Source organism: Chlamydotis macqueenii, chromosome 9 (genome assembly GCF_036417535.1).
Source record: "Chlamydotis macqueenii isolate bChlMac1 chromosome 9, bChlMac1.mat, whole genome shotgun sequence".
NCBI classification, from domain to species: Eukaryota; Metazoa; Chordata; class Aves; order Otidiformes; family Otididae; genus Chlamydotis; species Chlamydotis macqueenii.
Genome location: NC_141564.1, coordinates 21,968,370 through 21,996,250, shown reverse-complemented (window position 1 = coordinate 21,996,250; position 27,881 = coordinate 21,968,370). Strand labels below are relative to the sequence as shown.

General features: G+C 42.9%; 1 protein-coding gene across 2 annotated transcripts in view; it reads left to right on the top strand.

The window, feature by feature from the left end:
- The window catches only part of FNDC3B (fibronectin type III domain containing 3B), a 192,319-nt gene extending 174,687 nt beyond the window's left edge, over nt 1-17,632 (top strand). For both annotated transcript variants that reach the window (XM_086754486.1, XM_086754487.1), the window contains 3 exons: nt 1,947-2,113; nt 5,367-5,494; nt 14,160-17,632. In XM_086754486.1, the coding sequence (XP_086610612.1) occupies nt 1,947-2,113; nt 5,367-5,494; nt 14,160-14,471 (607 nt within the window). In that variant the 3' untranslated portion in view covers nt 14,472-17,632. The remainder of the gene's footprint in view (nt 1-1,946; nt 2,114-5,366; nt 5,495-14,159) is intronic.
- The last annotated feature ends 10,249 nt before the right edge of the window (nt 17,633-27,881 follow it).

Below are 27,881 nucleotides of genomic sequence, written 5' to 3'. Positions count from 1 at the left end.
ACAACAAAGCGGACATTCATCTAAAATACTGCATTGCATCTTTTGTGCTCTCTGTTGCCCTTGGATCAGGGTCAGAAACAAGTCTCAGCACTTCTACAAGTGCTGCAGTGATTTCTGAGCCCGCTGCCTGATTGAGCTACAAGAGGTGGAGAGGGAGAAGCAGACGGAGTAGTCTTGTCTTTTCAGTCTTATTGCTGTCCTAAATACGTTTGCTTTGTTCATCATGCAGTGAATCCCAAGAAATCTTACTCCATGAGAACACGTCTGCGGCAGTCTTCTGAAATGTGCCGTAGCTGCTTACGTGAGCCTCGAAAATGTGGGATAGCAGGCAGTCCTGAAAACTGCATAAGCATAAGGCTGAAAAAATATATTTTCTTTGGAAATTGGCTCTAAAATCTCTTCTTGAGAACTTGTGGGCATAGATCTTTGATTTCCAATCAAGGTTGAGGGGCTTACTAAAGCTCAGTGGGGGTAGTAAGTCACATTAGTCCTCAGAGTACATTTCCAGCAATTTAAATTACCTGAACATTTCTTTTTATTACAGGTGATTCTTGATCTCTCCGTTCGTACTTCCGTGGATTTCAATCATAATGTAATATGAATTGATTTCTGTCCCTGAGAGCTAATGACAGACCCAGTTTCTTTGAACTGCTCAAATTGGTTATGCTGTGTAAAGCCAAAGGACTTATTATCCAAGATAAAGCTAGCACCTAGACAGCGAGGTCAAAACCAAATCTCTTTGTTGGCTTCCTGGTGATTTAAAATCTGCTGAAATAGTTCAGATATTTGAAGAAGTGTAAAAAGACCTGTGTCCTACGCGGTGAATTTTATGTTCTCCAGATTGAGGACTGTTTCAAATAAGACCTTGTTCCCCAGTGGAGGTTAAGCAGGTTGATGCAAGATGCTGGTCCTTCCTCTTTATTTACCCTCATCCCCATTCTGCTCAGCACCTGGGGGTCAGGATCGCAGAAATTGCTGGCTAACATATGACTAGTACCAAAAAACATTATCTAAGCAGAGCAATTGAAAATTTAAGTCAGATTCTCTATAGCAGCCTGTACTTTTGGGTTTTTTTTTTCTTGGTCCCCCCCCGCCCCCCTTAGATTAAGTGACATTGATTTTGTTCTGCGTTACATTGTTGGACAAGTTTGTGTGTGCTGATGTTTGGTCTTGTCATTGGAAGTATTTTGGAAGTCACTTCCCTTCATGTTGTGTCTTTTTCTTCTTCTCAGCCAGCTCTTGAGCAGAGCTGTGGGTACGGGCGTCCTGTCGAGCTCCTAAGCTGGCGTCCTTTTCCATCCTCCGTCTCCCCCTCGCTATAATCGTGCTTCCCCTGTGTCTTTTCACTCACAGACCATCATCTGTTGTCTCTGAATCTGTTTCTGTCTCTGCTGTTTGGCTCTCCATGGTCTGTGAACTCTTCAAAACTGACAAATATGTAATAGATTACACATATTATGCGATCTGTATGTTCTGATTTAAATAGTTACTCTAGCTTAACATGGCACAGATGAGTTGAAGATATGATCTTTGATGTGCGAATAAAATCCGTATCAAGCAATAAAAGATTCAAAGGATTAATCTTGTTTTAAACATACTTTTAAATCAGAGGCGCACGCGGTGTTGTGTAGCAGAACGCAGGTTGAATCCATTTTGATTACCAGGTAGTAGGAAATGCATTGACAGATGTATTTCCTGATAATTCACATAATCATTTTGCCAAGTAAGTATTAGTTGCAAAAGGGACAATGAACTTCTGCTTGCCCTAACCTACTAATCATTGTCAGTGTGTTAATAACATGCCATTTTATACTTGCCTTTAATGGCTCTGCAAGCACGCTGCGCCAGTTTTCACGCTGTGGACACCTTGCACTGGTACGTGTAATAGCCAGAAATGTCAGCGCCACTGCGGTGTAACTACATGTCCTTGTTTTTGTCGTTTCCAGGTTTATTCCGATTTACAGGGGCCCGAGTCATACGTATAAGATACAAAGACTGACAGAATCCACATGTTACTCCTTCAGAATACAGGCGGTCAATGATGCTGGGGAGGGGCCTTTCTCAGAAATCTGTACATTCTGCACAACAAAGTCAGTCCCGCCTGCAATCAAAGGTATGCAATAGATTTTTACATATGTGTAAGTATCATGTAATTATTCAAGTAATTGGTAAGTGTGCAGTGAGTTTGTAAGGGTCAATGTAAGTATGCAATAACAGATGTGAAAAATCAGTTCGTGCTGCTTGTGTATTTCTGTGAACTGTGAAGTTACGTTATGGTGCGAAGCTAAAGTATCACCAAAAACATTCATAGAAACAATAGAAATGTTATACCAACCGCTGTTGTTATACATAAACTGTTAAAATGCTGCTGCTAACAATATTTTTTACCAGGAGATTACTCTGGATTACCGCAGCACTGCTGTAGGGGATGTAGCAACTTCAGTATATATGTGTACATACCGACTTAAGCGTTAGTACTGAGTTACATGTTGGTTTAAGTTGTGTAAGTGACATTCGGCATAGCGCTTCAGAGTTTATTTTTCCTTTAATTTATAAAATTAATAATGATATTTCACATACGTAAAGCATTAGATTCTTTATCTCACTTAGCATGTGTTCCCCTAGAAGAACAAAAGGCCTCATTAAATTAAGTTTTATAATGAAACGTCTTCTACTGTGTGTAAATTTTGACCTAAGTGATTTTGCTCCTTCCCTCCAAGGAGAACTATTGGAAAGGCAGTGAATTTGCTGTACTGACTGTCAGATAAACTGAGCTGAGATCAGATGCACCTTTTTTTTCCTGTGTGCTCAAAACCGCTTTGTCAAGCGGTCCCGTTTACTGTGAGAAACAGCAACTGGTAGGTTGTCAGAGGGGCTTCATTTGCTCAGCTGTATTTAAAATCTGGCTTTGGTGGTTTTCACACCATTTGTGATCAACGATTTAGAGAGGGGAAGACACTGCTGGGGTGTAACTTCCCTGGTCCCTAGGTTAGCTGCTCTGAGTCACCCCCAGGAGGAGTCTCAAGCACAAAGAAAACATGGGGAGAGCGGCTTCACTACACAAAAACTAACGTACACGAGAATCCCACCTTCGTTCCTACCTGGATCTGGGTATCCTTGGCTTTTGGCATTTGCTTCAGTGCTGTTTCTGGAAAACAATACCTGTATGCGTTTGGTGTAAAGTTCAGGGGTAAATACACGTACCCAGCAATGAACTACCCTGGCTCGATTGTATGGTGCGCTGCCCAGCGAAGCGCAGGGAGCTCCTGCTAGATGAACCAGGCCGGCGGAGGTGAGCGTAGCAGGGCAGATGTGCTTCACAGCTTTAGCATCTGCAGCTGTCAGAGCGCCTGGGCGTAGGCGCGTGTCACTCGCAGATGCGGAGTCCACGTTGCCGTTGCTTGTCTTAGCTGCACTGAGTGGATCAAACTGGCAAAGGGATGCCGGTGTGCGCTGTAGTTGCATTTTCATTTAGTTGGATAGAAATCCATTTGATTAAATTCAGATCTCACCTCGGTTTTTGTTTTGAACTCCCTGCCTGCCTGTTTAGTTCCTGTTAAATGTGACTCATGCTCTGGACTGAACATGAAGCAGTTACGATACGGTGCAAATACCAAGTCGTGTGTGGGCTGGGGCCACAGGTACCTGACAAAGCAGTGGCTCTCCTGGAGAAAAGGGCACAACAAAAACTGCGTTAGTGCACCCTGCTGTGAAGAGGTAATGCTGTAGGGAAAAGACATCTGTTGAGGCAAAATAACGGTGTTGATTCCCTTCCGTGTTCGGAGCAATAGAAAGGAATGCAGATGAAAAACTTAGTATAGTTTTTTGTGTATCAGAAGCACATGTTTATTCTCCTGTAAAGTACCCTAATTACTCACTTAGTGATGCCAACTCTAAAATAGCATCATTGTTAATGGCAGTGTTTTGTAAGTATCAGACAAAAATGTACGCGTATCGGGGTGAGGGATGGAAGGAGGAAAAATAATTGAGAATGTTGTCAGCTGAGAAGAAGGCGTCTGTTATCAGTCTCTCAACACGGGCAGATGTGCAGAGAGGAGCAAATGGATATTTATTATATTTGAGTCTACGTATGATTCATGTGTTCCTCTTAGGTGACAAGGAATTAGTCTAAAATTCATGTAATGTATGCGGCAGCAGCAGCGTTTGTTTCTTTGATAGTCTCTCCTGTTGTCTGATTTCGTGGGGCTGGGAGTCTGTATTGCCTTTAACAAGCTCATGTCCTTGCACGTGCACACGTTAACCACTTGGAGAAGTGTTTAGCACCGTTTTTTTCTCCTTGTTTCATTTTTTGGTCATGTGCTTGTTTGCTTGCTCTGCCTGATCAAGAGGCTGGTGAACCCTGGGTGCCTTCCAGTGCCAGGTGCTTAGCTGTACACGCTGCTGCTGTTGGAGCTCTGCTCAGCTCACCTGCAAGCTTGCCGTCAGGCATCGTACGGCGACTTCTGGCTTTCAGCTGGTGAGAGATTCTCTCTCAAGGACGTGGCAGCATTGTAACAGCTGACAAACTGAATTTCTCTAGAGTACTAGTGGGTGCACTAGACTAAGCCTGACTACAATTAGCAGCTCTGACCATCTGAATGTTAGGTGTAAATCCAAGTCTTGAAAATTATGCTTGTACTTTTGCTTCCCAAGCTGGACTTAATCTCTAATACACAAGAGTATTTAGCTTCCTTTCTCACATTCCTTATCCCTTTTTTACTGGATGAAATGTTTTATATTCTTTCTCTCTTTCAGTGACATGTAGCATGGGAGGAATACACCGGTGTTTGCTCAGAACTTCACAAAATTACTGCCATTCTTAATGCCAGTGTAATTTCTGCATTGGCTTCTACTTTGAAAAGATCGGTGCACAGAATTGCGATTGAGTTTTTTTTTTTTTTTTTTTTAATCACACACACTCCTTTCTAGCAGCTCACACAGCTGACAGATGAGAGATGCTCTAGCAGCTCGCTCTCCATCTGCAGAAGTGATCTGGGTCCTATTGTAAACTTCTTAGGAACTTGTTAATCAGCTCTAAGTTTCACCCAGTTTTCTGTGAGCAATGTTTGTTATTTTTTAGTATCACAAGAATCTTGAACTGCTTAATCAGACAAGACTGTCCTGAAATAAATGTGACTTTAGAGTGACTTAAAAATCCAGCCACAGTTTTACTTCTTTCATCCAGTGGTGATAGCAATTTGACTTTTGGACACATAAATACAGTACAGATCATATGCTACTAGCCCCTATGATGTCCTGGAGTTCTCTTTTTAAAATGTTCTCATATATATTACAGTGTGCGTAAAATGAATGAGATTTCAATGGGATCTTTATACTAAACGTTAACACATGGAATTTTATTATAGCCCCTCGAGTGACACAGCTGGGAGGAAACGCCTGTGAAATTACCTGGGAAATGGTCCCACCCATGAAGGGAGATCCTGTTGGTTATGTTCTGCAAGTACTGGTTGGAAGAGAATCTGAGTACAAGCAGGTAGGAAAATGGTCTCGTTTTAATATTGCTGAACTGATGATATAATGGAAATGTTTTTGAACACTTCCTGTGCTGGTTCTTTCTACTGTATTGAATTATACCCTATGGTGATGTGTCATGAACTGTGGTAAAGGTTGAGTCAAAATTAAGGGCTATAATAGGTTGTTTTCTCCCCTGAGGGAATATGTAGAACATTGTTATCTTGTAGGAGTGATTTGCGCTCTGTCCGTAGTTAATCACTGTTTCTAAGTGAACTGACCTTTGAAAAGTTACAGTCCTGTCCACCCATGCTTTCAGCCGAGCTGGCTGGTGCTAACCATTGTCTGAAGATGAGAAGGTGACGTAGGCAGATTATCTTCCTCGTTCACTAAGCCAATTCCAAGGTGATCCATCAAGGATTTCAGTCAAGTACACAACTTTTAATTGGTTTGTTTAGCCATCCCATTCCTGTCTGAGGTTTCGATGCATGGATGTGTAACTGCTGTATTTCGGCTGTCCCACAAAAGGCTGTGTCCGTTCCGGCACTGTGGAAACCAGGTGAATGAAATATGGCTGACCCTTTTCCTTGTCTGTCGTGATTAGAGAGCACAAGTGGACACTTCCCCAGAGCACCTGAAACAGAACAGCTCTTCCATAGCTAGATCTCTTACTTCATCTGTCGCTACTCTGCATGATTTACGTTGCACTTCATCTGTGCCCTGTCTTTTCCCTGTCCTTTCTTTCGTTGTTGTATGGATTCCAAATAAATCCAAATTAGAGAATGAGATATGTTAAATCTTAAATTAAATTCTTAAGAATGTGAATAAGGTAGTACTTTGCAACTGTCTTTGCTCCTCCTTAGTCAGTTTTTGAGTGTTACTGCAAATTAGTGAATTATCAAAAATAACATAAATAAATGCAAGACAATTAACGTGGGTGCTAAAGATTCAGAAACCTAATTACAGTTTTTGTTGGGAAACATTTTTAGTGCTGGTGCAGGTAATAAAACCTCCATGTGCCGTGTTGGCCTCATAATGTCAGCGGTGAGTGGACAAGTGGAGCCATTTTGCTGTTCCCTGATTTACAGAGTAGACTTGATGTACAACCTCCATGTACAGCTTTAGTAAGCCTAGCTTCAGTGCTTAACACGTTCTGGATGTCCTTGGGGAGAATTGAGCGTGGCTTCATGTTCCCTTAAAGTAGGTGATGGCTTAATCTTCGCCGTCAAGGCATTGTGGTATGAAAAAAAACCCAGCAATAAAGGAAATAAAAAGTACCTTCAGGGTCTTTTGTTGAATGTCTTCGTTTCTCGTGAAGCATGACCCTGCTGAGGGGTGTTTTCACCAGTGACTCAGTAGAAGCAGATCCTGGCTGGGATGCTCAGAGCTGACACTGCGACTTCTGTAGTTGGGCTGGCTGACAACCAGCCATGGAAAAGGGGAGAGTTCCACTGCTTCACGGTCTCAGAAAGCAGCTTCACCCATCACAATTATTTATCCTCATCAGAAACGTGTGTGTCATCTCAGCACTGGGACACATCACGCACTTGCTGTCTGTTAGCTGTGTGCGTGCTCTTAGCTCGTAGGATGTGAATAGGAGATAAAAATATATATAATGTATTTCCCTGACTGTCTGGGTAATGCATTTCACTTGTTGTGGCGTGCATGCCATCACCTACTGCTATTTAGCTGAAAAGTAATTTTAGTGATACATTAATTACATTTTAAGTGCAATTCCTAAATTTACTTTTAAATCTGTTTTGTTCCTGTGGGTAACATATATATTTTGCATATGTATCTCAGGGGGCATATTATATTAGAAAAGTTTTGCAAATTGTTTTGAAGGGTTGCACACATGAAAAATACTGTGGATTTTCAGGCTATTAAATACACCCACGCGAAAGAACAGTGTCTTAAGTGACTGGAGTTTCTATAGCAGTCGCCAGTGCATTTTGCCAGAACCAGGAATGGTGTAGCTGGATAAGAAGGAGAAAAGTAGCTGCACGGAGTAACTTTACGTCTCACGGGTATGGGAATAAATATGGCAAATAGCTGTCTCAAGGTATTTATGGGCTGTGCGGGACTTCTGTCACATGTAGAGTTGCTCACCCTCAGAGATGCTTTCACCTTCGCTCTCCCTCCAGGACAGTTGTCTCTGTTCTGTGACATGTTTTACTCCAGCCCTAACACAGATGAGAAGAGTCTCATAGAATAAAAACCCACTTTTAAAATTACCTTGAAATAGAAAGTTTTCTCTGTTACAAGTCTGTAATCCTCTCAATAGATCACTTGATTTGCAGCAATTTAAAGGCAACTACTTAAGGCAAGGCCTTGGACAGCTTTAAGTAGGAGGATGCGTTAGAAATCCATGGAGCCCGATCCCTCTGTCTGCTCCCAGCGGATTTACTTCAGACGAATACGGCTGATAGGTGACCAAAACCAATTTCCTCATTTTATCTTAAAGCTCTATTTCTTGCTCTCAGTGTTTAAATGGGCAAAAGCTTGTTGAATCTGAGTTCATATGCAAGTATCTCCTGGAGCAGAATAAACCAATTGAAGTGCAAAGCATTTACTAAGCATTGCCATCTGTAGAGTGACTATGCACAGCAGAAATCAAAACGATGATGCATGTCAATATTTTTTTCTTTTTTTTTTTTTTCTTTTTTTTTTTTTTGTGTGTGTAGACAATGGGAGAATGTTTGACATATGTCTGTGTTTCTCCCCCAGGAAATTTTACGAAGATTGTTATTCTGATAAACATAGTTCAATGTAACTTTTGTGATACTGGCTTGGCATTCTGTATTATGTGTTTTAAACTGGTGTGGTAGTGTTCTATTGACAGGAACGTTGTATGATTTCCATAGCAGATTTTAGTCTTTTCATCCAAATAAAAGCTTGGAAAAAGATCTTACCATCTTGAAAACTGACTTAGAACTTTTTAATGATGACTGTGTTTGACTTGTCAAAATGCGGCTGTATCTCATGATTATTTGCAGAACAGTTGTGCACTCAGAGCAGCACGTTGTCAAGCACAGAGTGTCAGTGGACTTGATAAGAAAGCTCACACAGATCCTTACTGAGGCAGCACAGATGTGACACTTCATTCCTATTTCTGGGAAAATTTTACATTACATATTTTGATCCAGCTCTTTGCTAGGAAGCCCTTCAGAAGGTGCAGGATGTGATGTTCTCCCATATCGATTTCATTAATAGAAGGGAAAATCCACCTAGGCACTTCGTGCTGACTAAGCATGAAGTTTGCTTCAATTTATTCTGGCACCATCGGGTGCACACTGAAGAAAGTGGCCATGTTTCACTTCCCTTGTTCACACAGAGTAGCTCTTCAGTACACGGTACTGATTTTTCTGGGGCTCCTGCAAACCACTATCAAGTAGGGCATCATAGCACCCATCTAGTGTGTTTTGTATCTGAAGTGAATAAACATAGAAAACTCATGATGAAATAAAACAGGAGAAAACAAAGTCTTATTGCCATATGTTAACTCTCAAACTTTCAGCTCCTTATTCATCTCTTGCTGTGTATGCCATCCCAGAGCTGAAGCTCTCAAGCTATGAGAACACCTAGGAGCAGACCACCAGTCTCTATTGCACCTTGCTTACGCTAGAGAAATAAATTCAAGTTACGGAAAATAATTCATAAATTTCTAAATTCAAAAATTTCTAAATTCATAATTTTCTAAAATAAGCTAAATCACTTTAGCATTTCCTTCCCCATACTGCGGTGTTAGCCTCTGACATGCTTTTGGGTAAAGCCACCACTTCACCTAGTAGAGGCGATATCAAAGTACTTCAAAGCCCTTTTTTCCAGACTGGGGCCATAGCCATCCCTGTCCTCCTCTGGCAGAATACGTTGTGAATATTTCTTTGAGAATTGTCTGAAGAACTGGATTTGCAGGAGCTGAACAGATAACAATTTAGCTCCCTAAAAAGCGTGTTAAAAAAAAAAAAATCTCAAATACTCCTTTTCCTGTTTCTTAAGCTATGTGTTCCTTTTTCTCTATTTGTACACTTTATCTATTCACATACTTCGAAAAGCAATGGCACTATGGCATTACAGTTCTTTTTAGGAAATCAAATTTTCCATGTTTACAGATCAAGATGTAAATCACAGCAGACTCCAGGAATTGGTGGGCCAGGTCTGTTCTTCTCTTTCTTGCAGTTTCATCTAGCAAAGCTTACTCAGTCACAACTGATCTTTCGAGTGTGTTAAAATTTGCTCCAGCTTTGTGTAGCTTTCATCTGGAGTTAGGGGAGTGGGCTGGGTTGAGCAGCGCAGGAGCTGAGTCTTGGGATAACAATTGTAACACCTAATAGCCCAAGTTTTACTTTCCCAGTTGAGCAGCTCTGGGGATCAAATCACCAAGGAGCCAACTTTTTGTAAGAGCTGCCTGTGGGAAATGAGAGCTGAGCTTTAGAGCTTCTTTATCCTTAAATTGTTTCCCCGTGAGGCAAAATGTTCTGCCTTTGAAATTTCTGAGAATTTGGAGGCAATAGTGTTTCGTCAGCTTCTGCTACATCTCTTCTGGGAGAAAACTGTCCCCAAACACTTTCCAAAGAAGAAAAGATGCGGGTAGGACACAGTGATTGTGTAAAAATCCCCCGGCAATGCAGTGGGAGGCCTGCTGGGGCCTGCACCGAGAAGTGGACGCCTGGGAGAACCCAGTTGGTCTTACCAAGCTCTAATTTTTATTATTGTACGTACTTTGTTTCAGACTCTGTAGACACACAATCTCTGAAATACATTCACTGCACTGTGTTAATTTGTCTAAATCTGGAAAAAAATTGTTTATCTTTCTCTATTTTAAGTAGCCAGTCAAAGGTTGCACGGTTGCCGTGCACTGGTTGCACGGCAAAATACGACATAGTTGTACGGTACGCATTGGCATTTATTAGTGCTGGTTGTGTTGAGTATTTTCTCTGCCTCGCGATGCCAATTTTTTGTCATGAGATGAAGCAAATAATTTCTTTTCGTTAGAGTTTTTCAAGGCAGCCCACATCATGGAAGGCAATCTGAGAGACTCTTGTTGGTGTTGTTTAGGAGACAAAGCTGTCCACGCAGCTCTTAAGGGTTTGTGAGCATTTCCGCAGTGAAATGAACGTGGTTTTGAGTCTGGATAAAATAATAAGCCACTTTCTTAAAGAGAAATCTGTCAGACGGCTTAGAAGAAGTTAAACCTTTCAAGTGAGCGTGCTTTCTAAATAGATTGAAACCTGCCTCTGATTCTTGATCTTCCTATCACCATGCAAAATAGGCTTTTATTAATTTTTAAATACACTGGTCATTGCAACAGAGTGCAACAACCAGGTAAAGTTATCTTTCACTTTCCAGTGTGTCACTCACAGGGCAATTGTGGCTGTTGTTTTTATTATTGGAGAAGATGGAGGGGGTTTAGAATTATTTAGTGACATTGGTGAAATTGAGAAATCCTTGCCTACAGGAATTGTGTGAGCTGTCTGGCTTGATCAATAGGATCAAATGCCGTAAGAGGCTTGAAGAGCAGTTTATTACTTGTGATGATATTTTCATTGAGGGAGCCAGGCAAAGAGCTCACCATGCTTTTATTACATTCTCAGGTACCTCAACAGAAAAGATGTTTTTAGGAACTGGAAGTGATAAATCGGATAGCTGCTTTACTTTGACTTGTTGGCCACCGAAGCATAATGTGCTACATGTAAAAAAAGTATGCTGCTTTATGCAGTCATATTTGGTTTAATATTTGGTTTGCAAATTTAAAGACCGTATACATAATTGTCAAATTACTTCTTTTTCCTCTGATGTGTACGTTAAGCCTATTCAGAGGGTGTAACTGCGTTGACAACCAAGCCTGTATCTTTGTGTGAGGGCATCCTGCGTTGGCTTAGCCTGGTCCTGCAGGTTCTGGTGCAGACAAAATGGAACTGGGACCACTAGTGCCCCAGGGTGCTCGCTGCAACCAGTTGTGCAGGATACAGAGGGACTGGCGGAAGTAAATGATAATTAAGCACTAAAATCTTTTACCTGTTACTGAGAGAGGACATGGATCCACTGGTTCTAAATACTCATCAAACCACTGAAAGCAGGACAATTTCCACCACCACCCTAGCTCTAGAGCAGGAAATGTTTTCTTTATCGTTAGTGAATATTAATTCCTGTATTCAATATACTTCCAACTGTTTTTCAAACTTTAACGGTGCACTCTTCTCTCACTGGACTGGCTGACCTTTCTCTGAGAAGTGCTGTTGACTAGCTGGCTGGAGTTAACTTGGTCATCTGTATTTATTAGACTGTAATGAACATGCAGGTCTTTGATTTAGCCAAACTTAGCCTCCAGTTAGACTGGTATTCACCACCCTGACAGAACAAAACAAGTAAGAAACCATTTAACTGGACAGATTTTTTTTCAGTGCAGAGACAGGTTGTGTATTTCCCATCCCTAGTATTTGTTAAATGTAATTTATGAAGATTAGGTTGTAAAATTTTTCTTAAATGCTCTTGTTTGGATTTTACTGGTTTTTTTTTGTTTTAGAAGCGGTCATATTGGTTGCAAAGGTTCATTTATGGCAAAGGCATGTAAGGCTCTTCTGATTATACATTTTGAAACAAAATTAATAATTACAGCAGCACCAGAAAACATACCTTGCCTACAGTTGTTGTGTAAGGATGCATGCTTTGAGTTACCGTGTCTCAGAGTCTGAAGAAATGGGAGGTAAGTTAGCCTTACAAGTAGAAGAATCTTGACTCTGGTCCTGTGGAAGACCACATCCTTTTTTAATTACTTGCTGAACCTACATTTATGTGCCAAATGCATGCAGCTTTTCTTGGTGTGATAATTTACATCTGGGAGTAAGCTGAAGTGTTAACTACCTACAACAAGGTGTAGGTGGAGGACAGTTGCCCACCACAGGTGGGTGTTAGAAATGGAACTGGCATTGGAAAATGGAGTGGCGGAGATGTTCTTGGGATGAGGTATGCTTTGCAAACAGATTTTTGGACCTTCACGTAATTTCTAGGGACCGCTACAGTTTTGTTTTCCCTGCAGTTGCCGTATTACTGTAACTTAATGATTCACTTCTTGTTGGCATTGGGAAGACAAGCAAAGATGACAAGAAAGGCAGCGGTGCATAGCTGTGGTTAATCGCAGAGATTTACGGTACGATTTAGTTGTATTCCTGTCACTTGAGCTAGAGTGAGCTTCCTGTGAATGCTGAGCTGCTTGGGGAAGGTAACGTAATTTTGTTTAAACATTGCGTCTTGATTTATGCCTTGGGGCCAAGAGGCATGAGCCAGTTAGAGGACTTCGACTTAGTCAGAACCTCAGAGTCGCCATCATTCAAACTATATTTGGAAAAACTATGGATGTTTAAAAGGAGGGGAGAGAACGAATAAAATAAAAAGCTTTATCTTTTGTCCCAGACCTTCTCAAGACATCGGTGACTGGCTTTTTAACCAAGGGATGAGTCTCAGGGGCAAGACTGGGTAGGAAAGCTGGACTCTTAGTGGTGTTTAGCTGAGCATGTCTCTTCTCTTTCCTCTTGTATTTCTTACACCAGTGTAGTGCATGAGAAGTCCTCTATCTGCTCAGGTTTAATTTCCCTCTTGTTACCCTTTTCAAAGTTGAGTTTGTATCTGTGGGAGGGCAGAGATGCTCTCAGCCTTCTGCTCCCGCAGCGGGGAGAAGGAAACCAGCTAAATAAGCAGAGGAAGAAGATCTGAAATTCAGGGTGTTTTTTTTTTTTCCAGCAGACACAGGCACTTTGTGACACACTTTTTATTTCATAAAATACGAGTTTCAACAACCTTCTTATATAAATTGTTGACTGGTTATTTGTTTTCAGAGTTTGTAAATGTTTCCAGTGGTCTTTTTCCATTTCAGTCACAAAACTGTCTCTTAGATACTCAGTTATTTCTCTTCTTTCTCGTATTGTGAGTCACGCTCTGAGTCATGCGGTACCTACGTTGGATTAACATAAGTACATGGTGGGTTTGGATTGCTGAAAAACCAAATACAATGCAACCAAGAGGAGCTTTTCTATACCTTATTAAATATTTTATTGTTTCTACAACACTGAAAGTGTAATTTCTCTCAAGAGTCAACAATCCTGCCACAAATGTGAGGGAAAGTACATTAAAGTAATATTTGTAACCAATTGTTTTATTATGCAGTGAATGTCTTCCAGGAACCTTAGTTTGGAGGTTTTCTTCCTTTTGGGGCCAAACACAATGTTCATGTCATAGACATGTTTTAGGCATTTAGTCACATTTTAAGAGGTCAGAACTGTGTTTGTGGTATTCATCACACCCACAAAAGATGAGTATGTCTTACGGTGATGCATTGTCTGAAGTCTTGTCTGTCCTTCTGTGCATTGACTCTGTTGAATGCTCTGTATGACCATGAGACCTCTCATGGTTGGACATCTCTTATGTACTCCTCCACATGCCTCGCTGTTTCCAAAACCTGCATTGACCTAGTGAGTTCCTTCCCTTGAGAGCTGCAGAACTGTTTCCTTCAGAGATTCAGACTTGACCTAACTTTCTGGCCCAAATCCATGCAAAATCTACTACTTGATGCTATGAAAAGAGGAGGAAGTTGTCTTGCTCCTTGTATTTATTTGATGCTATGAAAGGAGGAGGAGGAGGAGGTTGTCTTGCTCTTTGTGTTTGACTGTGCTTACTGTTTCGTTTTGCAGGTGTACAAGGGAGAAGAGACCACCTTCCACATCTCAGGCCTTCAAGTCAACACAGACTATCGGTTTCGCGTCTCCGTCTGCCGCCGGTGCTTGGATACCTCACAGGAACTTAGTGGACCTTTCAGCCCATCCGTTGCCTTTATGCTTCAGCGAAATGAGATCATGCTTGCAGGAGAAATGGGAAGCATAGATGATCCTAAGATCAAGAGCATGATTGCTACTGATGAACAGTTTGCAGCCCTCATTGTTCTTGGCTTCGCAAGTTTGTCGATTATATTCGCCTGTATATTACAATACTTCTTTATGAAGTAGAGAATTCAATGGAAGTTTGAGATACAAATTTAACTAATGCTACGCATTATAATCCACACATTTATTCAGATACTCCTTTTTTTGAAATCCTTTTGTTCTACCATACATTTTATATACTTTCTTGTTTTTACAGTTCTAGCTTGAAGAAAGATAAATCAGTGTTTTGATGCACCTTTTTGAAATTCAAAACTAGGAAGTGGTCAAACTGGAGAAACAAGCAAACCGGATACCAAAAGCAAGATTTTTTTCCTTCACAGTTTCAAAATTGTCACCAATTTGCCTTTTCAATGTTGTTTTGGTTTTTTTCACTGAAGTTCATACTGTCTCTTATTTTATCTTACTATTTAGGAAACTTTAATCACGAGTCACGGTTTTTGTCTCTTCTTTTTCCTTCTGAACATTAGTCACAAGTGTTTGTAGTGGTAAGACTAGGATACAGTGTTAGTCAGCAGTACCAGGTTTCCTTGAACAGTATTAGCAATGTTGCCTATGAATTATTCACTACGTTTCCCCCAGTTTTTTCAAGATAAAACGTAAGTTGTTATTTTAACTCTTTAGTGCATTTAAATTGGAACAATATCCTCCAGTTAAAACCTTTTTAATTATCTATTATTTTTACAGTTAAACACTATAAACTGCCTGTATAAGAAATCAAATAACCAAACTGCTTATAAATTGTGAAGCATTATAGATATTTTTTTTTTTACCATTTTGATTCCTAGCAGTAATTTTAAGTGAGGGCATTGTGCAATAGTTAGTTATTCCCACATTCAGCTATTTAAAAGCTGCTTTAACTTGTCTGTTTGTCACTGTATATAACTATTCCTAATCTAATGGTAGATATTATTCTATTATGTTCTGCCTGATTTATATGATTAGAGCTGGTGACAGCTTACTGCCTCTACTGAATTAGGTGAGATTTACACTCAATGTAAGAAAACTTTACTGTCAGTTGATTTTTTTTTTTTTTTTTTTAATTTCTTTTTTTTTTTTTGGAGGGGTATCCATTTTATGGAGCTTTCTTGGAGATACCGGAAACGAGATCTGTTTATTTTAAATACCTTAAATGGGTGTCTGCGCTAATCTTACCCCAGGGCTAATTGAAATAACTTGGTACATGGCAAAATTGGGACGAGAGTCGTGCTCTGATGGGGATGTCCCGCTCCTCCTGCCTGCCCCTTCCAAGATACCCATTTTAATCCATCAAGATAGTAGAATTTTAACTCTTCAGTTATTGGATTATTTATAATAAGTCAACATTGTGTGAGTACCTCAGGGACATGAATGAGCTGGAGGTGCAAATAGATTCCAAAAGGGTGCAACAGACACGGTGTATTTCCCTGCCTTTTGTTTTTGTATATTTTTGCTACTTGGTTTTGCTTTTGTCCTAGCTATTTTGTGCTCTGTCTCCATCGTCTAAGATTCAGTGTCCTGTACTAGCATAATAGTCCCTTAACCAAAGTAATGGGAAAAAAAACAACATTATTTTTGTTTTAGTTTATTTATACTATATACTGCATACAGTACTTTAAATACCAATTACAGTGCAATCTTTTATTTATTGTAAAAAAAAAATAAAAAATAAAAAGTGTACTTATGTACTAATCCCCCTCCCACCCTCCCTGTAGCATGTTATATTTTGTCTGTTTTATACTGTTGTACTTTAGGTCAACTTTTTACCTGGCAGCATTCCTAGTATTATTAATCTTCTTACATTTTCTTGTGTTTTTGAAGATGGGAGCATCTAGTACATTAAATGCCAAAAAAAAAAAACCACATTATCAGTGATTCAAACGTTTACATGTATCCAAAAACATAATCATCTCTGGAAAGAAAGTGCTAAGATCAATGAATTATTCTGTGTGCCTCTCTAGATGTAGCAGGTATTAGAAATGTTCTGTATTTTGTTATTGACTATAATTAGTTTAATTTAGCCTTGCAAACTAATGGCATTGAGCTAAATATATATATATTTTTTTGGTTTTGCCAAAGTCATGGCTTGTCAAATTTATTTACATCTTATTTAAATTTATTTGTGATATGAAACTTTGTGACCTTGCATCTGTATTTTGTGAGCAAAGCATATACAGCTGTCTTCAATGGAGGGGAAAAAAGTGTATTTTTTACAACGATGAAAAAGCGCTAGTTTGGAAACTCAGAAATTTCAATAGATTCCCTTTTTTTATTTTTGGAATATTGTTTCAGCAGTGCTGCTATGAAATCCAAGCTTGACACCTTTTTTAAAAAAAAAAAAACCTGCTTTAATAATAAAAGTTCTTTTTAAAAATCCCCTTACTTTAGATGATTTGATCAGTTTTGAAGTTTGAGATACAAACGATACTGCAAGCAGTGAGCAGAAGTGTCGAGAAGAGCAATGGGTTATGCTTGAAGCATTTCTGTCATTGCTAATTCGTTTGGTGTCCCTTACAATCACACTAATGAGAACGCCCGCTCCAGCCCTGAGGTTGTTGGAGGGAGTATTCCATAGGAGCTGGGACAGGCCCTAAGGAAGTTAATTTGACATTCTTTTCGTTTGTCTGTTCTGCCATAGTGATTTGATTGTCATTCGTATATTAACAAAAATCCCGTTCCTGGTTTGGTGGCCGCCGACGCCTCGTTTTCCCGTACGTCATCGTGCCCTCTGACCCAGCAATAGCAGGCATTGAACCCAACCCAACTGGATTCAATTTCGCAGAAATTATCAACAAAAGGTAGAATGAAACACTAAATATTTAAAACCCTTAAGGAAGGAGAGAGATGTTTTTCTATTGTTCTGCCTTTTTCTTTAGGAACTTGAAATGTTTTCTAATCCTGTTTGTTGGCTACGGTAGCTCGGTATTCAGTGTCACGATTGAGAAGTGCCCTAACTGAATGTGTATGAACCTTATCCTTGCACAGTTCTTTAAATTGAAAAAAAAAAATAAAAAATGTTTTTACCTCACTGTGGGAACATACATTCCAAGCTTTTCAACTTAAAAAAAAAAAAAATCATTAAGTTTTCTTGTATTGTAAATTTTAGACTATTTCATATGCATTGTATTAAAACTGCCATATCAATTTTAATGTATAGATTTTGCAAATACTACACTATGTATGTGAGACTTAACTGTATCTGTAGTGTATATGTAATATATTTATGCCCAATAAATGTTTTAATTCTTTCTGATAGTACCAGGAGTTTTCTTGATTGAACACAGCCCTTTCAGTCTGCGTGGCCGCTTGCCTCCCTGACTTACAGTAAGCAAAACTTCATAGAAATAAGCTTAAAGTCATCTTTCTCTGGTGTTTTAGTCACGACTTTTAAATAGCTTACGTGAAAATTTAAGGATGGTTAAAAAAAAAACTACCTAGACTTGTTACCTCTTTGTAATTAAACCTTGAAACACCAGCACTTTTCACTTATTTCTTAATTATGTGCAACAAATTTAATTACTGATCCTAAGGAATTTATCTAGTATGTATACATGTTGCTTGGCAAACACCTTAATGTTTGTTTTCTAATCAGCTTTCTTGCTTCAAATCACTGCGTAAATACAACATTTTGTTTGTTTGCTTTATTAATTACTGCAATTTGCCACGAGTGGGTTTTTTCCTAAGGAAATAGTAAATTTTTTTTTTTTTTTTCCATTTAGTTGCTCTATTGGGTTTTTTTAATTTATTTAAGCAGTGCTTGTCAAAACAATCTCTCCTTAACAAAATCTTTTAAATATCTCTATCGAATAGTGATCGCCATTGTGGTCTCTGAAGAGATCTTTGATTTTCAGGAGTCCCTGGCTTACAACATTGCCGTGGGTGCCTGCAGAGATGATGGGACAGTTAAAGCCCAGGGGAGCGAAGGAGAATTTCGGTGTTTGCTGTTGGAGCTCTAAATGTTACCTTGTAATGTCATAACCCCCAGGTTCGGGGCAGAGTTACTGGGTCTCACACCCAAACTAGGCAGAGGTGGGGTAAGTAGCACTATGTTTCCAATGGATTTTGTTTTATATGGAAATACGGAGCAAGTTGTAACTGGGCTTGGGCAATGTTGTATTTAATACTTGTTGGGAGAAAAGTATCTGCTTTGAGAAGTTTTGCCACGGAGCAGGAGCTGGTATTTTTAGGCATTTTTGTGGCCATACAAACGAGCTCCGGGCTGGCGCGGTGGCTGGGTGTGGACCACGGCACATCTCGCAACATGAGCCATCTCCAGGTCTGCCGGCAGCAAAGCGCGGTCACCAGGTTGGCAGCTGCTGTTTCTATAGCAGCAGCAATTCTCTCTCCTCTCGGTAATCAAAGAGCCTGCTCAAAAACAAAACGGATAACACTTGTTTTGCTTTTGGCTTCAGCCGCTGTTGCCAGTTTGGAGTTTGGTTTGGTGGAGAGTTGAGCCCCGTTTCAAGCGGGGGTCTCTGTATGAGAAAGCGGTGTATCAAAGCGTGATCTGAGCCACCCGCTCCCTGGGACGAGGAAGAAAGCAGATGGAATCTAGAGGTGGCGTCAACCTGCTATACCGTGGTGTTCGTCTCCTGTGGAGCTTTTCCTGCCGGACTGGTTCAAGCCTTCAAATTGTAGGAGATGTTCAAATTCAGCCCGCTGTAGATGGCCCTTGCTGGAAGGGAGGTAATCTTAACTCTGGCCTTTGTCTCAGGGGACTGAGGCTCTCCGGCCTCTCCCTCCTCTCGTGAAACCCAGCAGAGGTATTTGAAAACACCCCTGAAAATGAAATGCTTGATGAGCTCTAGCTAAGAGCCCTGGGCGTGCTGTGTCAGCATCACCCGAGCCGCTCATGGCCTGCAGGCCTGTGGCTGCTCCTCCCGTGTGGGGCAGGGAACAGGGCTGGGGAAAATCTGTCAGGGCCGCGAGTTGTGGGTGATGGGAGGAAGCAGCTCCTGCCTCTGTCCGTCTCAAACAGGTGATTTAAATCACCGCTCTTCAACGGCGCCCATGTTTTTGTGTCCTTTCACTGAAGTTTAAGTTTGCAGATGACACGTGGGAGTGAATCTTGACCTGGTAGGAAGTGGTGGGATGGGTCCTGATGCTCACCACCCACTCGGTCCCCACCTGAGGGAAACGCCGGCCGCTGGGGAGCTGATGGGGCTGAGCTGCTCCACTCCTGCCAGACCCACACCAAAACGTCTCACTTCTGCTTGCCCGTGTGCTCGTAGCTTTAAACAAGTGGTACAAAAAGAGTCTGGTCCATGTTTTTAAAGAAGTTTCCAGCTACAACCTACTCTTTACCCCATCATACCAAGCCTAAATGGGTCCTTCGAGATCTCAGCAAAGTTTGAGCAATTTATGGAGTAGGGAGATGGGGTGATTCCCCCGGGCCTCAACGACACCTACGTGAACCGGGTGGTTCTGTTAGACCTGTCTGCACCTAAAGGTATTAGAGAAAAGATAGAAAGATATCATTGTGGAAATGTGATGTATAAATTTTATTTCCTGTGCAAATCTTCTTCTAGAGTTACAGAATTATTGCAGAATTCGTGATGTATTAGGATTTATTGAAGCTGTCCTTAATATTCACCTGCCTTGGAGTGAAGATATAAATGTCATTTCTCATTCTTCTCAGAAATGAGAACTACAAGTAAGTAGAGAGGAGGATGTGCAATTTTGGTTCAATATTTTTATATCTGAGCAGAAAAAGTTGGCTAAGATCCCTTGAAAGGGCTATTTCATCAGTATTACAGTTAATGAGTTCTAAACGATTGCATCTGTTTCTGCTCTTTACAATTGCTTCCTCACAACGCACAGATTCTTGTCTGGGCAAAATAAAAAAAAAAAAAGGTTTCACAAGATGGTTTCAAACAGAGCATTAGCCTGCTATCTGCCGTTATTTAGGTGAACGCGCTGTTATTAGTTTGAATAGTTGTATTTATTGTACTAATTGCTGGCATAGATGGTGTTGCATGCAATGGAAACTATTTTTAGGTTTTCCAGCATGGTTAACAAATAACTGCTTGGGTCAACGCGCTCAGTGGGTGTCATTTCTGGGTAATTTTATTAGCTCATCTCTCTCACTTTCTGTCATATGAACGCTGTTATTCTCTACAAATGAAATGGAGCGAACAGTAGAGAGGCAGGAATCTTCTGAGGATTAACATGTGAACAGAGTTGAGAAATTCACCCTAACCCAGAGCAAATATTGTGTTTATGAATTTAGAGCTCAGATGCCCTTTCTTTCCACAAAATGATGTGAGCTGGTCATGGTGTCCTTGGTTTGAGGGCTCTGCAGCACTGCACACATTGGTGTCACTGGGCGGGACACTGCTCGTGCCTGCCCAGCCATCGCTGCGGCACATCGGGGCTCAGCACTCTGAGAAAAAGTGAATTTCTGCACTCAGCAGGGCTGAATATTCCCGGGATGCTGCTGTATGGACTTTGTACGGTGAGGCGTAGCTCTGAAATTGTGATCGCTCTGGATTGCAGCGCTTAAGCTGCTGCTGCTCCTACCTTTGCCTTCTCGCCAGTATCGGTGTCAGGCACGATACGGCTCTGCCTCGCGTCCTCCTTGTTTACAGTGTGATGTGACTGGCTTCCATGTCTTGAAATGAAAAGCGTCATGGCTGTACAAACCTCTGGTTATTCTCTCAATAAGCCCAGCTTGGGCAGCGATGGTGCCAGCCTCTTCTTCCAGCTCGCATCAGCCCGCCTTGCAGGAAGGGACGTTTGGTACAGGTCTCACCACAGCCTCTGGCGATGGCTCTACGTGGCAGACTCCTAATTGCACTGCGGCATGGGAAACCAGGCACAGGACCACCGCAAAGGCTGAAGACAAAGCAGGTAAGTACAAACCTCTCGTGGTTTTTGACACCATAGCAGGAGTAGATGGACCGAGGTGACTTTATCCATACACCACAGGTTGGGGCATCAGTTAGCCTTGCAGGTGAGTTTTTTTATGAGGAAAAAAATACACTCCTGTGATCTAAGTGTATCTGAAATGTTTTATTTCCTTATATATTGGCATTAGACTGGAGATGCTGAGGCAGTGGCCAAGGCAGCCACTCATCCAAGAGATGAGCCCTGCACCAGCGCATCTCTGCCAGAGCTGTGGCACCAACAAGGAAACCCTTGGGCTGGCCGTGTGTTCAATTAAAACTACCTCAGAAGATTGCACCTTTTGCAGCCCCACGCTGGTGCTCCTGGCACAGCCCAGCGACTTTTACACAAATCAATCACATTGTCACTGCTTGATAAAAACACCAAGGTGCTATCGACTGGGCAGAACACACGCCCACGTGTGATCCTGAATATTGGCTTAACTTTTGATGAGAATTTGTAGTATGAGTTTTTACCCTCTTGTGTACTATCGGCGTGTTAAAGCTAATTAATTCCCTGCACCTCGGAGCTCGTGGTGCTGCGGGCTCATCGCAGAGAGCTCGTGGTATTGGATTCCCTGCCTGCCTGCCCTGATGGAGGATGGGTCGTTTGTGCAAGGAAGCTGGGCAGGGAAGAACAGTGTGAATAAAGGCTTGGAAATCGCCATGCCTTTTCTGTCTCGTGGGGAAATCAGTGAGAAGATGAGAAAAGAAGAAAAGGGAGTAACGCTCTTCTCTTTTGACCCAGCACCATTCAAAATGGGGCAAATGCTGGCAGAGAATCTCCTGTGCCCTCAGATCAGCCTCTGATGTTGAGTGGGGGGTACTTTATTTCTGAGAGCAATTTTTATCTTGCGGAACCACAGACATCGCCAAACCTTCATTTCACTCCAAGTGAGGGAAATGAAGCGAGCATGGAAAGCAATAAAATGCTTTCATTGCCAAGAGTTTCCTCTCCGAGTACAGCTAGAGAAGCAGCCCACGGGCTTTCAGAAGGATGTGTTTGTGCACTGAACAAGAGAGCAGTAGAGTGGCAACTGTAGTGAGGGGGCAGGCCTGGGGTGTGGTCTCACCGCTGGTGTCCATCTGGAGCCAACCTGTCCTAGTTTTATTTAGTGGGGGGAGGCTACAGTGGCTGCTTATGTAAGAAGCTTCTAGAAGTTTTCCTTTGTTCAGTAGACTCGGCCGGGCCTAGGGCGGACCTGGCACTGGCCAGGGCCGAGCCAATTGGTAGCAGAATGTTCCGTGATAATGCCTCTGTGATAATGTATTTAAGAGGGGGAAACAGGGGCGGGGGGGGGGGGGGAAGTGAAGATGTGAAGAAGCTGAGCAGGGGTAGAGAGGGGGAGGAGCAAGCCTTGTGGGCCTTGCAGGCCTCACCCTCTGGCCTCCTGCCGGGTGGCCGACTGGGCCCGACTCAGCCCGGCCAGGTTGCAAGAAGTGGAGAGGAGATCAGATGTGAAGAGAACCTGAGAGGCGTCTGCCTGCGTATTGTGAAGAATTTCTTGTGAGAGGAACGGCTGCAGATGCCAAGGTCAGTTCAGAAGGAGGGGGAGGAGTAATGCGGCTCCTGGCCAGAATTCCCCTGCAGCCTGTGGTGATGACCATGGTGGAGCAGGCTGTCCCCTGCAGCCCGTGGAGGACCCCATGCTGGGGCAGAGGAGGAATGTGAGGAGTTCTTCCCCCAACGACAAAGTAGCGGCATGATTAAGTGACCGTGACCCCCATTCCCTCTTCCCCCCTGTGCCGCTCGGGAGGGGAAGTTGGTAGAGATAATGTTAAGCTTGGGAAGAGGGAGGGGTGGGGGCAGGTTATCTTGTTCTCTGTCTCATTATCCTCCTTTGGTTTTAGAAATAAATGAATAGTTTTCCCCAAGTCGAGTCTGTTTTGCCTGTGACGGTAACTTTAAGGATTTCTCCCTGTCCTTATCTCAAACCTCAAGCTGTTTTCCTTATATTATCTCTCCCTGTTCTCTCGGAGGGTGAGGGGAGTGAGAGAGAGACTGCGTAGTCTGGTCCCAATCGGGGCTGAACTACGACACAGCCCCATGGTGAAGGACATAGATACTCATCTAGGAATGCCCCAAAACACAGGGCAGGCTGAAGAAACTGGGGATCGCTCACATCCCATCAGGAGGTTTGCTGGGATACTGCAAAACACTTCCCGTGCTCCGCCCACATCGTGTTTGCTCCTCCAGCCTGCTCACAGCCAGCAGTGTGAGTGCCTTTGTAAGGGCCAGTGATGGGATCCAGGGGCCACTGCACCAGCAAGTGCACCCACTGAGTCTGGAGGCTTGCTCTCCAAAATTCTGCTGCAGAGCCATGCTTCTCTTGCTGAGCAAAACCAAGTCAATGTGTTTTCAGGACTCGGAGAAACATGCAGTCAGCATCACCACGTGCAGCTCTGAAATGAAGCAGAGGTTTTTTTTTTGTTTTGGGGCCTTTTTGTTTGTTTGGGTTTTTTTTTTCTTCTGTCCAAGTAGTAGGGCTAATGAAAGGTTCTGAGTTTGGCTCTTACTTGAAAAGCCATGGCACACACCAGTCCACAAATGAGATCGGGAAGGGCAGTAGCATGCAAGTGCTGAGCTTGGAAGGGAATGGAGACCTTTCTGCTGGGAAGAGCGCTTAGAAAGCCCGTTAAATGTCCACCAAGTATATTAATTACATTCAATAATACTAATGGACTGTATTGTGTGCTGGAGTGACAACGGTACTAAGGCTCAACAGCAAGCAGAAGCATCTGCAGAAACCTGTGAACCTTCGTTAATACAAGACGGATTAAATTTGTCTTTTTCTTCATCCTCTTTCGCTGTACTTGCATAATCACAATTCAGAGGTAAAAGACAATCTGTGATCTAACATTCGATTTTCTTTTTTTTCCTAAACAGCAGCAACCAGGGCTTCTGGAAAATAAAACTGCGATTTCATGACCTGGCAAAGCTGGACCCCACCATTTAACAAACTGCTTTGGGCAAAAGTTTGGCTGAGAACACGGGACATGATGCCAAACTGCTGGAGGTTTTACCTGTCTCTCGCCAGAAAGCATGTTTCAGAGTGAAAAGCCATTGGCAAGCACATCTGCGTGAGGAAATTATTTTGCCCTTGTGAAGTTCCTGGTCTTTGTGCAGAGCTGGAAGGAGCCTGCTGCAGTACACCAGGTGGGGATGCACGAGCGGAGATGGCTAGGGGAGTGTACCACTGCCCAGCGTGGGTGATGGACCTGCCTAAACGAACGGAGAGGTTTCACGTTGATGCCCTGCGAGCTTCCAGCTCCTCTGGGCACTGTTTGCGTTACAGCTGGGCAGTGGGTAACTGCAGCCAAATGCCCTGACGGCAAATAGTGTACAACAGCGAAAATCACGGCAGATGTTCCCAAGGCATGCCAACTCCTGCAACTGCCTCTGCTGGACATGCACCTGTCTGGCTTATCCGGAGGATTTTCTGAGAAACTCCTGGATGTGCAGAGGTTCAGGGAGGGTGTAAGAATTCATCTGCAGATCTGAATCCTGCTGCGGGGGCAGCACCCTGGCCACAGCAGATCCATGATGGAGAGGAGGTTCTCCTGGACACGTAGGTACCTAACAGCTGCTGCTTTAAATAGGGCTCATAAAATGTCATTTGACACAAATTTACATAAATGCTGAATATCTATCGACTCAAATTTGACATGTCAGTGCTGTTTTTCCAGTAAAGTGCCTTTGACCTATATCATCACCAACGTAACGTGTTGCCAAGAAATAAAATGCAGCCAAATTGTTCCTGTTTATTTGTGAAGCTGTGATACAAAATGTAGTGCTAGAAAAGCTTTTAAAACTTGAACTGTTTAATGAATGAACCTGCAGTTCCTATATGGCCTGCTCATGTACAGATGGGTGAGAGCATAGCAACATCTTTGTCGGCGACATGGATAGTGGGATAGAGTGCACCCTCAGCAAGTTCGACGACGACACCAAGTTGTGTGGTGCCGTCGACACGCTGGAAGGGAGGGATGCCATCCAGAGGGACCTTGACAGGCTGGAGAGGTGGGCCCGTGCCAACCTCATGAAGTTCAACCAGGCCAAGTGCAAGGTCCTGCACCTGGGTCATGGCAATCCCAGGCACAAATACAGGCTGGGCGGGGAATGGATTGAGAGCAGCCCTGAGGAGAAGGACTTGGGAGTGCTGGTGGATGAGAAGCTCAACATGAGCAGGCAATGCGCCCTTGCGGCCCAGAAGGCCAACCGCATCCTGGGCTGCATCAAGAGAAGCGTGGCCAGCAGGTCAAGGGAGGTGATTCTCCCCCTCTACTCTGCCCTGGTGAGACCCCACCTGGAGTACTGTGTCCAGTTCTGGAGCCCCCAGCACAAGAAGGACATGGACCAGTTGGAGAAGGTCCAGAGGAGGGCCACGAAGATGATAAAAGGGCTGGAGCACCTCTCTTATGAGGACAGGCTGAGAGAGTTGGGGCTGTTCAGCCTGGAGAAGAGGAGGCTCCGGGGAGACCTGATAGCGGCCTTCCAGTACCTCAAGGGGGCCTACAAGAAACATGGGGATAGGCTGTTTAGTAGGGCCTGTTGCGATAGGACGAGAGGTAATGGTTTTAAAATAGAGGGGGGTAGATTTAGATTAGAAATTAGGAAAAAATTTTTTATGATGCGAGTTATAGAGCACTGGAACAGGTTGCCCAGAAAGGTGGTGGAGGCCCCATCTCTGGAAGTGTTCAAGGCCAGGCTGGATGAGGCTCTGAGCAACCTGACCTAGTCAGGGATGTCCCTGCTCCTTGCAGGGGGGTTGGACTAGACGACCTTTGAAGGTCCCTTCCAACCCTAACCATTCTATGATTCTATGATTCTATGATTCTAAATTTTGACTCATAAAGCCCCTATACATTTTTTCTGGGTCAGAACTGACAAAGTTTGTTCCTACCGGGATGAGTTTCCAAAAATATGTAGCCTATGGCTCAACAGCCTGCAAGAAATCTTCCTGCAGAGCTGCCCTGTCCACCATGCTTAGCGAACAGCCCAGCTCGTGCAAGGGCTGTTGTCTTCCCTGCCTGTAAAACAGATCTCAAAACCCACGTCCAGACCCAAAATGGGGTGAGGGGAACACCCGTGTTCTTTCAGACAGGGGAAGGCTTTGGGGAGAAGATGCCAGGAACACGAAGCGCTGCAGCAATGTCCTGGGAAAGGGAGGAGAAATGCTTTGTCTCTGCTGGGAAGCGTTTGCCAGGAGCGCTGGGCAGCTGCAGCAGGTGAGATCAAGTAGATGATGCCAGTGCCAGCATCGCTGTTGCCAGCACAGGTTGTTCGCGACTGCTCTGCACCCACAGCATCTGCTTTGCCTGTGTAAAACCTGGTAGGGACAAGGCAGGAGGAACCTTCCCCCATGCTAGTACAAATTCACCATCCCTGTCTGGGACTGACCTCAGTTAGCTGGTTCTTAGGTAAAAAATGCTACTGAAATATTGATGGCACTTTGTTTTCACGATGAAGTTATTTATTACAACTTGGGCAACAACCCTGGAGGCAAGCAATGCCAGATTCACCCACAAGTGCTGGTGGGGAGGTACCTATCTTTCCAGAGATATTTGACAATAGTTGATTTTATGGCACAAAAGTGAAGATTATCCAGGTGATCTTTTTTTTTCCTTGTTTTTTGTATAAAAGCAGTTCATGACACAGTGGTACCTGTTTGAAGAAGCAGACCGTGTTCTCCATCTGCAGTCAGGCCATGCCAGTCAGCGGGGCTCCAGTGGCCGTAGCATCTCTGTACGGAAAGGTTTTAGTGCTGGGGGAAGCAGAGCTAACGGACGGCACAGTGCCGACGGCAGGAGTGACAGCTACGGTGGGTGTGAAATGCCTGACTGTTCCTCGCTAGATCTGAAATATTTTCCTGCTTGAGCAAGAGTCATATGAAGGTGGCTACTCTTCGTTAATAAAAACTCAGGTATTTTGCAGGATTTGGCCAGATGTTGAATGACTTGCAGAAACACATCCATTTCCTAAGTGAGGAGGAAGGGAAAAGTCCTGTCCTCCCTCCCAGTGAGCAGCCAGTCCCTCTCCTTCTGACTTTTGTGACCCTAGATTGAAAGTGTTAAATTCTATTCCGTACACAAAGTTGTGAGAATTTCATGGTGTTGCTGTAGTTAAACTTTACAGTCTCTCCTGAAGAAGAGTCACGTTAAATGAAATTATTTGTACATTTATATGCAGAAATTAAATGCTTCTACACAGGGCTCTAATGTTATTCTGATTTTAAAAAAAAAAAAAAAAAAAAAAAAAACCAACCAAACAAAAACAAACCAAAACCCATAAAAGCATAGCCTAACTGAATTAGCTACACACGTTTGGGGAAAAAAAAAAAAATTAAAACCCAATGATGCAGCTCCTCTGCTGGGTAAACGCCCCTGTGGGACCATTCTGGCCACACAGAATTGTTTCCTGTTACTGAGAGCTGGGTTTTACTTGCAGGGAATGGAGCAAGCCCGTGAAATCTTGCACGCCGTGGGTGACACTGGTCCCCATTCCAAGCCCATTGCGCTGCCGCTGCCAGTCCCGCAGCGCCAAGGCCGTGTCCCGCTCCCACGCAGCAAGGCAGCGCTGAGCAAACCTGGCAGAGATCAGCTCCTCCAGCCC